At 40.2% G+C, this 14,168-nt stretch overlaps 1 protein-coding gene across 2 annotated transcripts in view; it reads right to left on the reverse strand.

Moving 5' to 3' along the window:
- si:ch73-375g18.1 (kinesin-like protein KIF1C) overlaps positions 1 to 14,168 on the reverse strand; it is a 60,084-nt gene that overhangs the window by 12,941 nt on the left and 32,975 nt on the right. The window contains exons 6-14 of one of the 2 annotated variants that reach the window (XM_042069412.1): positions 9,928 to 10,106; positions 6,700 to 6,811; positions 6,174 to 6,251; positions 5,990 to 6,055; positions 5,208 to 5,286; positions 5,010 to 5,088; positions 4,705 to 4,853; positions 4,275 to 4,480; positions 239 to 318 (exon numbers count right to left, since the gene is read on the reverse strand). In XM_042069412.1, coding sequence (XP_041925346.1) covers positions 239 to 318; positions 4,275 to 4,480; positions 4,705 to 4,853; positions 5,010 to 5,088; positions 5,208 to 5,286; positions 5,990 to 6,055; positions 6,174 to 6,251; positions 6,700 to 6,811; positions 9,928 to 10,106 — 1,028 coding nt within the window. Of the gene's footprint in view, positions 1 to 238; positions 319 to 4,274; positions 4,487 to 4,704; positions 4,854 to 5,009; positions 5,089 to 5,207; positions 5,287 to 5,989; positions 6,056 to 6,173; positions 6,252 to 6,699; positions 6,812 to 9,927; positions 10,107 to 14,168 lie in introns of both variants that reach the window. The other variant, XM_042069411.1, reaches the window with a different exon arrangement.

Genomic DNA, 14,168 nt, shown 5'->3' on the forward strand with positions numbered 1-14,168 from the left:
TAGATTATATAGATAGAAGATAAATGTTGCACAAGAATACTGTATGGCAAGGTATAGTAAGGTAAATTTATTTATAGCACATTTTCTAGCATAATGGCTCAAAGCACCTCATAACGTTTATAAATAAACAGACAACCTATGAAAACACACTAAATTCACTCAATGACTATTACATGAAAGAAATGAATATCAAGATAAAACATAAAGTGTGTGTGTGTGTGTTTGTGTGTGTGTGTACCTTTCTAGACGTATGTTCTCTGTCTTTCTTAGTTTCTCCTCCCAAGTTTCATTCAGTTCAGCGATTATCTTCTCTGTTTCCTGTCAATCAAACACAGTTGTACACACACTAAAATGAGCGACAATTTATATACTTAGGCACAGCTACAGTATAAACACACACACACACACACACACATATCATTTTTTATTGTAATTCCACTACTTTTAGCGGTAACGAGCATGTAACAAAGTATTTTTTAAAATCAAGTAACACAGTTACAATTACTGGAATTTAAATGAGTTCGTTAATCGCGTTACTTTGTTTATGTTGTGTGAAAAATGAATGACTTCAGCAGCCAAGATGCCGATGCACATTTGCTGCTTCTGATCTAACGTTGCCGGACCTGGCAGTGTTTCCCGCGATTGTGTTTCGTGTTTCCATTAGCTGCTAAGGGAGAACCGGGACGAATGAAACGAATGAATACGTGTCTCTCGCCTCTCCTCTAATCACTTTTAACAGTCATTACCAATTTGCAAATGATGGTGAATAACTACTCATCATGAGATGAACAGTATTTCGTAATATCTTTATTCTAATTATGTTTCCCATTGTAATCGTGCAATTTGTAATGTTTTGCATGGATGTGTGTTGGTGTGCGTTCATGGATGATAGAAGGATGGTGCGTTGTGCACCCGCCAATATGACTGTTGACAATGCGTTCTTAAAGGGACACTAGGCAAGCCTGATGCTTTTTCTCTACGAAACTCCCCCTCGCTCGGTCTGAAGCTCTTTTCCTTTTCTTTGCATCTTCCGTCAAGGGTTTTCGCTGCTTCTTCGCCGGCTCTGCCATTATACACACGTTTGCAACAATCGCTAGCGTTTCGCTAGCCTCCCTATGTGCTGTGGATGCAGGATGGAAACTGAAACTGCTTTGGTAGCCAGGTACGATACACTGAACTTGCAAGCGGGATATTCTTCCTTCAGGCAGTAGGGGCGGGCGAGAGAGTCTTCATTCACCCTGTAATGAGTCATTTAACCATATACCGAAGATGAGTAATTAACATGAAAACGTTGCCTGGTGTCCCTTTAAAATGCGCTCAACATATAAACAACTCGCCATAGACATCTGACCAGGTGTACAATAGCAATTTTTAGACAATGCGCTAAGCCACTCCCTAAGTTGTTAATTGCCACACCCCTGGGCACATTGTTTAAAAAATAAATGTGCAAAATAAGAAAATATACTTTGCACCGGGTGGAAAACGAGTTTTCCGCCATGCGCCAGGGTGCAAAATATGGCCCTGAAAGCTAATATTTTGTCACTACAACCTACACCTGTCCTGTGTCAAATACAGTTGCATTTTCAACTCTGAACAAAACCGTTCAAGAGTTATTTAAGGAGAAGTCGAATGTGCGTTTTGTTTCATTTGTCCCTCTTGGTAGGGACAAATGTACTGGTGAAGCGTGTATCTAGGGGTTATGGAAATACGTGCACATTAATATAGCTAGGGTGCAATAAAGCATGTTTCGAATTATATAATGTTTCTATAGTACAAAATGTTATTTCACTCTGTTTTTATGTGGTTAAAGCCACCGCACATCCAAATAAATGTACTTCATGACCCATAGGCTGTCAGTCTCCATAGGTTAACATGGCAAAATTCGACCCCCTACCTGATAGCCCCAAATATATTTGCATCTTTCTAAAACTGCTTTTCCATGTCTCACCTGCATAAAATATAGTTTAACTCTAGCTAGTTTTTTTCAGGAATCTCCCCACCAACATTAAGCCAGCAGCTTTCCATCCACTATTGTAATTCCTCTGGAATTGCATTTCTAGTTATATTACAGATTGTGGGGAAACTGAAGAGGAGTCAGTGCACCAACATGTATAGTAGTAGGCCTAGTAGTAGTAGCCTACTAGAATGTTTTGGGGTTGTAAAAGTTTGAGAACTCATGTACATGGCTACTGTTTGATTTGAAGGGTTGAGACTACAATAGGTAGGTCTACAAATTATGTTTGTTGTGTGTGTGACTGTTCAGTACTGTTCACATTGACATTTTAAAAGCAGACATAAAAGTAACTCAAAAGTACTCTAGTATCTGGCTAATTACTTTTGATATACGGTAATTGGTAAAGTAAATCAATTACTTTTGAAAGAAGTAACTAGTAACTGTAACTAATTACTAATATCTATTGCCCAACACTGTTTAGCAGACACTTTTATCCAAAGAACTACCGCCCTATCTCCAACCTCCCCTTCCTGGCCAAGGTACTGGAAAGAGTGGTGGCCTCACAACTACACACCTTTCTTAACCACCACGACCTGTATGAGCCCTTTCAATCTGGCTTCCACTCATGTCACAGTACAGAGACACAGTACAGACACTTAACATTCTCATACTCCTTGACCTTAGTGCTGCTTTCGATACCATCAACCACAATGTTCTAATCTCCCGTCTGTCTGCTATTGGTGTTTCTGGCACAGCCCTCAATTGGTTTCAGTCATACCTCACCAACAGAAAGCAGTTTGTAACACTTGGTCCACATCAGTCCTCCAAGTCCCCTGTCACTCGTGGTGTCCCCCAGAGTTCTGTACTTGGGCCCCTCCTCTTTCTCATATACATCCTCCCTCTTTGCCAGATTATCCGCAGCCACGGTCTCAACTTCCACTGCTATGCAGATGACATCCAACTCTATCTTACCACTCCCTTTCCCTCTGACCCCCCACCACGCTCCCTCACTGACTGCCTCTCTGACTTAAAATTATGGATGCAAAACAATTTTCTCAAGCTCAACACAGACAAAACCGAAATTCTGCTGATTGGCCCTAAAAGCATCCTCACCAAATCTCCCCGTCTCACTCTCAGCATTGATGGCTCATCTGTCCACTCTACCCCTTTTGTTAAAAATTCAGCTTGACTCCACCCTTAGCTTTGATCCTCATATCAAATCACTCACTAAGATTGCTTTCTTTCACCTCTGTAACATTGCCCGCTCACTTCCACAAACAGGAAGTGAGCTCATATCTCAGCAACCCTTGCATGTATAAAAGCCAAACTTGGTGCATGGACTCAGGACACAATCAGGGGGACGCTCAAGAAATCTGGTGACCTTTTACCTCTAGGGGGCGCTGTAATTAAGAAACATGCCTTTTGGCCTGTAGCTGCTGTTTTGCTTAGAATTAAAACGCACTAGTGGTGTCTGGCAATACTGTTGGAAGTCCTTAGGCCGACCCAAGCCAACTTGTGATGTCATCGTAATTGATTCGGCCGCCATATTGGATTTAATCAAAAACACGTACAAGTTTTCGTAGGTCACAAATTTCAGCGGATCCTCACCAAAATCGGCAGAGACCATCTTTAGACCATGCCTTATCAGTGTATTTTTTTCTGGAACAATTGATAGAAGCGTTTGCCTGTAACAGCCAATCGAAATTTGCGTCGATCTTTTATTTTTGATGTGAAACTGATGACAGCAAGTTCCATCCAGTTCATTCTAATGCGTGCGTGCAAGGGTGGGACGGGGTGGGATGGGCAGGGGCGGTTGCGGCGGTGGGCTGGCTGGGGGAGGGGGCGGCGACACTCAGCCCTGGTTCAGCCTCACAAAATCAGTTATGTTTTGATGTGAAACTTGACCTTGTAACTCAGCCAATCTTGGGTTGTTTGGCATGGAACTTGCTGTGACTGCTTAATGCTATATGCCTGATGCCACAGCATTGAGTTGCATGGCAAATCTGGACTGCTGAACTGCCTGCTTGGCCCCCACATTGCTGCTTGCAGCTATATTTTGTTATTGTGTTTCCCTGCCTTTGTCTTTGTTGTATTGTTTTGTTTGTTTGTTATTGTGTTTCCCTGTTTTCCTACTATGTAAAGTGACCTTGGGTTTGAGAAAGGCGCTATATAAAATAAACGTATTATTATTATTATTAAAGAGACACAGACTAAACGGCGACTACAGGTATCACACCCTGTCACAAAGACACACACATACAGGCACACACACACACACACACACACACACACACACACACACACACACACACACACACACCTGTAATCTCTCCACTGCTTCTTCTTTGGTGATTGGCTCTTCCTGGAACTCTTCTGTTTGGTCGAGAGTGCTGTCATCTGACCCTGGTTCACCTTCTTGAGCAGCATCAGGATTGGCTGGTTGAGGGGGTGGGGCTCCATTGGAGGCGGGAGCAGCAGGCTGGGAGGCCACACCCACTCCAGGCACACAGTTGTTATTATTCACTTCTGTAGCTAGAGGAGAGGATTGAGTTTGATGACTCAAAGACGTGTGTGTGTGTGTGTGTACCTCATGAGGCTGGTAGCCTTGCTATGTGCTGCCAGTATGTGTGTGTGTGTCTCTATGTTTGTGTGTGCATGTCGCCGTGTGAGTGTGTGAGTGGTATATGGATGTGTGTGTGCGTGCGTGCGTGCGTGCGTGCGTGCGTGCGTGTGTGTGTGTGTGTGTGTACCTTGAGCAGCCATGAGTTCGCTGAGTCCTTGGGAAAGCAGTAGTTCTCTGAGGCGCTTCACCTCGTCCTTCAGTTCTCTGATCAGACGAGCGTTTGGATCCTCATTGATGATCGCGTTACAGCGTATTTGCTTTGCCCGGTCCGCATATCTACACACACATATTCAAGCACAGACACACATTCACACCCACATACATGTATTCACAAGCAATAATTTGCATCCACACACACAATCAAGCCAAACTTTATTTGTATGCCATGATTGACAGACAAACAAACAAACGAATGAACAAATGAATGCACACCTGAGGGTACTGAGGGTCTCCTCATAGTTGATGTCAGCTGGACTGAGTGCAGCGATCATGGCAGTGCGGGAGTTACCGCCTGGTACAAACACACACACACACACTATTATAGCACAAAACTAACCACTTTCACACTGATTATAATATACTACAAATACTGTTGTCCTTTTTCCATTTCCTTTCAGCTCTGTCACTTACCCAGATTCTCCTTGAGTAGCCAGGTGAGGACGGAGTCTCGGTAGGGGATGTAATCGGCCTTGCGTTTCTTACTGCCTTGCTGTGAGGAGAGAAAGTGATCATTCATTTCTGTCACCATTCCACTCACATGATTTTTAGGAAAACAGATCTAAGGGCCATCTTACAGAAACTTAGCAAAACATCCTTGGAAGCATCATCTGTAAAACATTGACAACAGTTATGTGTTTTGTCTGTGTAATTATCATGATTGTTTAAAAATGTCCATCCTAGTTTATGCTCCCTTTTCATAAGGAAATAGATATGTCAGTTTCATAAGTTAATCCAATTTGTCCGTATTCATAAGCTTACAGACAAATTTTTTTACAAAATCAATGCAGAGAGGCTCTGCCCACATCAGTATAATGTTGAGCCTTATCTCTAATGTTGAACCTCAACAAACTATAAGCTTAGTGCCTCACAACTAACAGAAATACATTTGCTTGAATAGGGCTGAAATAAACACAGATAGTATTAAACAGATAATATGCCCTCAAAAAGTCACCTTTGCTAGATTAATGTAAAGATTAGATGATTTTACAGAGTTTCAGTGTTGAATAAGCTGCACATCAAATGCTCTTTGCTCGGTCTTGCTAGACTCATTTTCTCGTTTTCGAGTTGTGACTGTACAGTGACCACAATGCATGTCAAATGTCCAAACATTGTGAATCCAATATGGATAACTGGCCAGGTCATCTGCTGTCTGTGTGTGTGTGTGTGTGTGTGTGTGTGTGAGTGTCTCTTACCATTTCAGCCAGAGCAGAGATTACTTTTCCTAGTGTTGTCAAAGACTTGTTAATGTTGGCTCCTTCCTGAAGACAGACAGAGGAAAATGAGTTTGAGAGAGAGAGAGAGAGAGAGTGTGTGTGTGTGTGTGTGTGTGTGTGTAATGACAATGTGCTCCTAAGTGTTGCCCATGAGGTAACTGACCTTCAGCCTCATGCCTTTGGCTCCAGAGGAGTCGGCCCTCTCACTGCCAGCAAGGTCAACCAGACTGACCTTACTGACCTGAGAAAGGAAGAATCAAAGAGGGAGAGAGGGAGGGAGGAAAATATGAGAGATAAAGAAAGGGATATAGGGGAGAGAAACAGAAAATAAGAGAAGTATGGAGTTGCACACCTGTATGATACACAAAGACATATTCACACCCACCCACATACATACATACATATAAACACACCCAAGTGAGGAAGTTATATTTAATTCCTTAACTCATGTTGACCACATCACTAACTTAATGTTCGGAGGCACTAATATGCTGAAAAGTCACAAATTTATGCACGTATGCAAACATATCGTTACAATAAACAACCCCAAATGTGTAGACAAGTATCACACAAACACACAGACACAAATATCCCTACGGGTACGGGTGTGATGAAAATATATGTAAAATAAAAGTAACAGTCATTAGTGTCTCTCTCTCTCTCACACACACACACACACACACACACACCTTCTCGGTGTCCAGATTGGTGAGCTGATCTCGTCTGTGCTGAGTGAAAACGATGGTGAAGACTGCGTGGGAGCGACTGCTAGTCTCATTCATGTTGGTGGCAGCCACCGTCCTGTATCATACACATGACAACAGTCAACACAACCAGCATTCACAACACACACAAACAAGTAGCATTCACACACACACACACACACACACACACACACACACACACACACACACACAAAAAAAAATCTGCATTCATACATAAATAATCAACACTTACAATGATAAGAGCAGCTACAATGTTAACATGTACAGTATGCAAGTTAAAGCATAGCACATACAGAAAAATAAAAGGGTCAATGACGTGACGCTCATATTTTTGTGTACATATGGGTTACATACATTTAAAATTGTTAAAATTTGAAAATAATTTGACAAATTATATCAAATATCATTTTCATCAAACCCTAATCTTAAAGTTTTGGATTTATTTAATTTTGAAAGAGTATTAACTGAATTTGGGTCAACACGGTCAACAATTGTCAACACGGTGTAACCACAAAAACATGAACCAAATAATCTGGCATGATCTTGCACAAGAACTTTTCTATATTTAATACAAGTAATGAAACCCCATTGTTCTGAATGTTTGAATTAATATGGGGAATCGTGTCTGTCACATCAACCACTTAAAATGTCAAGTGGTGTAACCACCATTTAAGGATCAATTTTGTATGTATTATGTCAGAGAATCATGTGACAGGAAATTATGTCATAGAGAAGGACCCTTCAAGACCCCAACTGCTATGAGTCAAGGTTAGCAACTCTCTTAAAGTAAAATAGTGTTTTTAGGCCATGGCCAGGCAAGTTTAGGTTACATGTCAAATGGTATGACCTTTTAAAAATGTTGATAAATCATAATAATCATAAAATATTCAATTTAATGTAAAAACTGTGTTTGAATGTTCACATAAAGGTGAAGTGCGTACATAGTTGTCCATAATAATGCCTGCAAATTTTGCTTTTAAATAGAAATGTCAAATGGTGTAACCGGTTACACCATTTGACTCTTCTGTTTGAGACCAGTTTGATCAGATTCAGGGCCAAGAGTATGTAATTTTAGGTGCCAATTATATTATTTTTATAATTTAAATAGTGACTAACTGTTTAGCATGAACAATAGCCTTAAAAGGGTTTAATTAGATTGCAATTTAAGCGATTTTTGAAATGTCAAAGCTTTTCATTTTAAATTTAAACTTCCATAATTATTTTTTAATATTTTATTATGATGTATGTAAACAGTATGTTCAAATTATAAATAAATAATATAAATACATTTATTATATATAAAATGTACGTCTTGTCCCCCAATGGATGCCACTTACAAGCAAGAAAAACTTGTCTCGCCACAGAGTGCATGTGAACGCAGATCCTGCTGTTGGTTGGTTGTTAAGAAATTATCATACCCACTCTTTCACTCACTCTTATTGTCTCTCACACACACTTTGGGCCCTAATTTAGCAATATAAAATGCATGGTCACTAGCAAATAGCGTAAATACATTTAGGGGTTTCTCCAGTCCACATTCGGGGTGGTTTTGTTATCAAACGTCAGGTGCCTGGCGCAAAAAGGTGGCTCTTATGTTTCTTAATCAGTCATGGGTGTGTTTTGGGCTTAACATTCTTTAAACCAATGAGGAGGACATCTGTCATTCCCTTTAACAACAAGCAGGGCAACTTCAAACAGCGCATCAGTATTTTGATAGTCAGCTGTGTATTTGAAGGAATCTGCTTGTACGCAAGACCGTATGGAACAGGTATTCCACTAAGCCGTTCTTTACTAAAACCGAGTAGAATATAGGCTACACACATCTGCACTTGTCTATTAATTGAACATAAAGGCAAAGTGAAACTAACTTCACTGTGGTGTCATAGTCAACGACAAAACAGTTATACACAGTTAATTACTTTCAATATTGACTGACAATGGGTTACCAGCAAAAACATAGCCTGAAAAAAGCAAAACTTCCCCCTATAATGTTCGAATGACTGAATAAATAACCTAAGGACATTTCTTCTGCAGAGGAATTGCTGCTTACATCTCATGACAGTGACGTGTTTCATATGCGCCTTTCGCTATAGACCAGGCTTTTCTTGGTCAGTGGCGTAATGCTTTTTAGACGGTATAAGATAGCGATTTTTAGATCATGTGCCAGACCACACCTTATGTCGGTAATTGCCACACCCCTGGGCGCATTATTTAATAAAAGTGAAGTGTAAGATAGGAAAAAACTTTACGTCAGAATAATAATACGCTTTGCGCCAGGTTTTGCATCACGAAAATAGGGCCCTTTATCTCACTCTCTTTGAAAATAATGGGTATAGACTGAAATTGTATGAGAACTGAATTAAAATCAAATAGAACACAAGTTTCTTCATTGATGTTATGAAATGATATTTGATATGGAATATGATGAATGACATGAATACATATCAAAATATCCAATTCAGTTTACCTTGATGCCTATTTTCTGTGTCAATTTCTTGTCCTATTGCTATAAACGTTTTATGGTCAATTGGTGTAACCGATTTATGTCAATTGGTGTAACCAGTATTTTGTCTAAAATACTAATAATGTACAAAAAATGAATATGGATAATGATTTAATACTCTACTTTACTGTAATAATGGTTGTTTAAACCATTTTTACTCAAATGGTCAGATACAAAGAATAGACAGAAAACAAGATGTTTACAGCATATGGTGCTCAGTACAATGAAAAACCCATATAATTTAAATTTAGAAATAAATATAATAAAACATATTCTCATAGGATATTACAAAATAAACTAATAATTTCATGAGAGCAATTGCATGAACTCTAGGAGGTGTAAAATATTAGATATTTGTAATTTTTGTGGTTACACCATTTGACAATTTAACAGGCTGTTAGTTCTATCTTTTGTTAAAATATAGCATACACGTCATATTAAATAATATGAATACAACAGAAATACAAAGTATACACTTTAGCAAACCTCAGGCATGTTTTGTTTTAAAGGTTTAAACATATTTTTAATTTTCTCATCTTACCAACCCTTATCTGTCACTGACCCAAAAACCGTACTAACATTCAAATAAATGATCATAATTTAATTCAATTAGATTCAATTTTATTTCTATAGCATATCTAAATATGTGAAAAAGTACTTTATGGACACAAACACACACACACACACACCGGGCCTTGTTCCCGCAGTCCATTAGGTCGTGGATGTCTGAGTAAGAGGTGACAGCCAATTTGGACAGGTCTTCCACATAGGGCCCCATGATGGGGTGCTCACGAACCCGCAAGGCTCCCTTACTCTTAGGGTTTAAGAGATCACGCACCCGCTCACAGTAGATCTCCATATACGATACCTGACACACAGACACACACACACACACACTTACTAAAATACATCTTATACACATCAGTCAGTACACAGAGCACAGATACATGTATTCACAAATATTGTGCATATAATGGATTTTAGCCAATAGAATGAACACATATGGTTATGGTTTTGTCCAAAGCGACATACAAATACAAAACAATATAATACTTAAATTTAACAGGGAACAAATTAAGAGGCTTGTCAGACTATAATAAGAAGAATAAACAACAATGTCAATTCAGTCAATAGCCTAATGAAATAATGAAAATGAGGGAAAATAGCAATAATAAACAATAATGTGCATTCAATCAATAATATAACTAGAAAATGTAATTCCGAGGAACCAATGTATGAAAATGCAAAACAAGCTTTTATTTTGAAACAGTTGTGGGCAGAGTAAACAGTTGGCAGGAGTCATAGTGAATGACAACTGACAGTTGGAATGGCTGAATAGTTAAATAGTTGAGTAGTTTAAATGGTTAAATTATTTAATAGGGAATTATGGTAGTAAGGACTTTTATTTTGAAAAAAAGTTGTGGGAAGAGGAAACAGTTGGCGGGAGTCACAGTTGATGATGATTGAGAGTTGGAATGGGTGAACAGTTAAATAATTGAGTAGTTTAAACAGTTAAATTATTTAATAGCGAATTATTGTAGTGAGGACATTTATTTTGAAACAGTTGTGGGCAGAGGAAACAGTTGAACAGGATCTGTAGTCTTAAGAGAGCCAGATTGTATGCTTAAAGCCTGAGACAGAGTATATCGTTTAAAAGTTGAATGTTGAGTGTAATGGATGTTGATAGACAGAAAGTTGAATGGATGCTGATAGGCAGATTGTTTAATGGATGTTGATAGAGTTTAATGGGTGGATGAGTAAATGGTTTGAAGAGGATGAATGGATAGAAAATTGGGTGGAATGTGCCTTTATATCCTTGTAGAATGGAGAGACACAGAGACAGTTGGCCTAGTTGAGCAGAAAGCAGTTGATACAGGTGCAATCAGTTTAACTGGCTCTTTGATGGGGCCTAGTTGAGCAGCTCGCAGTTGATACAGGTGCAAATCAATTTAATTAGCCCATTGTGATGTCATAGTGCCAATGCAAAGTCTATGGGAAAATAAGCTTGTTTTTTGTTAATATCTCAAAAAGTATACAGTTTACAAAAGTGAAAAATACATTCCTCAAGTGTCCTTTCCAAGACCTACGTTACAAAGTTTGAACGAATTTTCTACGTTAAAACGGTTGAAGCTGACGCAGAAATTTGGTGGGAAAAATAATAATAATAAATATAGCTGCAAGCAGCAATGTGGGGGCCAAGCAGTACGCTATAGCAGGAATGGAGTTGCAATGGCATGAGGATAAAGAATGGATAAAGAATGGCTGAGAAATAAGCTCATTTACTTTGTTATACTGCCCCTAGAGGCCAAATTACACCAATGTCCTTGTGCGCTCTCACAATCAGCTACCATGTCCCTCTACAAGGTTTGGACTTCATACACCAAAGTGTTGCTGAGATGTGAGCTCACTTTCTTTATTACAGCACCCCTAGAGGTCAAATGAGACCACTTTCCTTGCATATCCTCACAATCAGCTAATATGTCCATGCATCAAGTTTGGACTTCATACATCAAAGCGTTGCTAAGATAGGAGCTCACTTCCTGTATTACAGCTCCCCCTATAGAGGCCACCTGATGCCAATTTCGTAGTGCGTCATCATAATCAGGTAACAGGTCCTTATACCAAGTTTGGACTTTGTACACCAAAGCGTTGCTGAGATACAAGCTCACTTTCTGTATTACAGCATACATTACATTACATTATAGAGGCCACATGATGCCAATTTCATAGTGCGTCCTCACAATAAGATACCAAGTCCCTGCACCAAGTTTGGACTTCATACATGAAAGCGTAGCTGAGATGTTAGCCCACTTCCTGTTAGGCGGCTTCGTCACCATATTTGATTGACTGTCACGAGCAAATAAACTTGAAATTGAAAAATTTGGCAACTATTTTTTGTGCGGCTCGGTCTGATGATCATCTCCGCCAAGTTCCGTAGAGTTTGGGCTAAATCCAATATGGCGGAGGTCCAATATGGCGGAAAGTGACGTAATAGGGGTCATTGAACTTAGGTCGGTCCAGGGATTCCAACGGTGCCTGATATGTGAAAATCGGACACACCGTTCAATGGTCACATGCGTGAAGGCAATCCAGGTTCGACCCATTGGTGGCGCTAGAGTGTTGGGCATAGAGTTCTGGAAATTAGTGAGAGTGATGATGGGACAGTGTTGAATCAGTGTGCCAAATTTCATAACTTTAGACCCAGCGGTTCAATTTTCGGCCAGATTTTGACCTGTTGGTGGCGCTAGATGGCTGGGTTTAGAGGTCCGTAAATAAGTGTGAGTGGTCAGTGGAGTGTCCCGAAACTTTCTGCCAAAAAATCTGCACTTTTTAGCAAGGTGTTCTATGGGCTGCCATAGACTCCAATGGCAGAATAATAATAGGAAAAGCTACTAACTCAATGGGGTCCTGCAGCTAGGCTATTGCTAGGATAGTTATGGTGGTTGCTATGCTGGTTGCTAGGTAAATCATGTTGGTTGCTAGGTTGTCATCATGGGAGTGTTTGATAGGTTGGTTCTAGGGTACTTGAGGTGGTTGCTAGGCTGTTGCTAGGTTAGTTGTGGTGGTTGCTATGGTGGTTGCTAGGTTAATCTCATTGGTTGCTATATTGGTTGCTAGGTTGTTACATTGGAAGTGGTTGCTAGGCTGTTGCTAGGGTATTTGACATGGTTGCTAGGCTGTTGCTAGGGTACTTGAGGTGGTTGCTATTCTGGTTGCTAGGTTAATTATGTTGGTTGCTATGTTGGTATCTTAACGAGCTGAAACGCAAGTATCAAAGATATTGCATGTAGATGTTGTACTATATAGGTTACTTTTTAGGTGACCAATGCACGAACAAAACCGGGAAACAGACAAATATTATCGAGGCAATATTATCGGTGTGCATAGCATTCATTCCTGCAGGCGCCATGGCCATCCATGCACCCTTAAAATAGCATCTGAATTTGCACTACTGACTTTAGACCAGGATTTTCCTGGTCTGTGGCGGAATTGTTTTCTGAAAAGGCAAAATATCAACAGGGAATGCTTGCACCGGAACACGCTTCCTCTTTTCGCTGAACCGCTGCAATTGCATTCCCTAATTTACCGACGTGTGCCTGTGGAGGGAAAATTCCATGATGTGCTGTCAATGTCAATGTCAAATTTATTTAAAAAGCACCAAAGTGCTTCACAATACAGTGCAATAAATAAAAACAGGAAGGCACAAAACAAAACAAAAAGGGCTACAGTTAAAATAAATTAAGCAGAAAAAGAACATTTAAAACTAAACACTGGGGCATAAAGGGAGACACTAGCCAAAGGCAAGTGAAAAGAGGTGGGTCTTTAAAAGGGACTTAAAAACATTTAGAGACTGAGCTGAACGGATGTGGAGGGGGAGGCAGTTCCAGAGTCTAGGGGCTGCCACTGAAAAGGCTCTGTCCCCCCTAGTTTTCAGCCTCGCCCTGGGTTCTTCCAGCCGCAGTTGGTCTGCTGACCGTAGTGCTCTGGAAGGGGAATGGTGGTGTAGAAGATCAGACAGGTAGGTGGGGGCCAGACCATGGAGAGATTTGTATACAGTCAAGAGGAGTTTGAAATTGATGCAGTAGCGGATGGGGAGCCAGTGGAGTGAAGCCAGAACGTTTTTTAGTGCAGGTGAGGAGTCGGGCGGCTGAGTTCTGAACCAACTGCAGGCGGCGGAGCTGGGATTGATCAATGCCAGTATAGAGAACATTACAGTAGTCCAGTTGTGAAGTGATGAAGGCATGGATGACTCTCTCAAGATCGCTCTGGGGCAGGTAGGCTTTGGTCTTAGCTAGGGTTCTGAGGTGGAAAAAGCTCTTCCTAACTACTGCACTGACCTGCTGTTCAAGCTTGAATTTGCTGTCAAAAATCAAACATTTTACCAAGTCCAGACAAAAAGTCAGCAAAGTCATGGATAAAGTCTTTAGGT

This window comes from Alosa sapidissima, chromosome 18, assembly GCF_018492685.1.
Source record: "Alosa sapidissima isolate fAloSap1 chromosome 18, fAloSap1.pri, whole genome shotgun sequence".
In the NCBI taxonomy this organism is placed as follows: Eukaryota; Metazoa; Chordata; class Actinopteri; order Clupeiformes; family Clupeidae; genus Alosa; species Alosa sapidissima.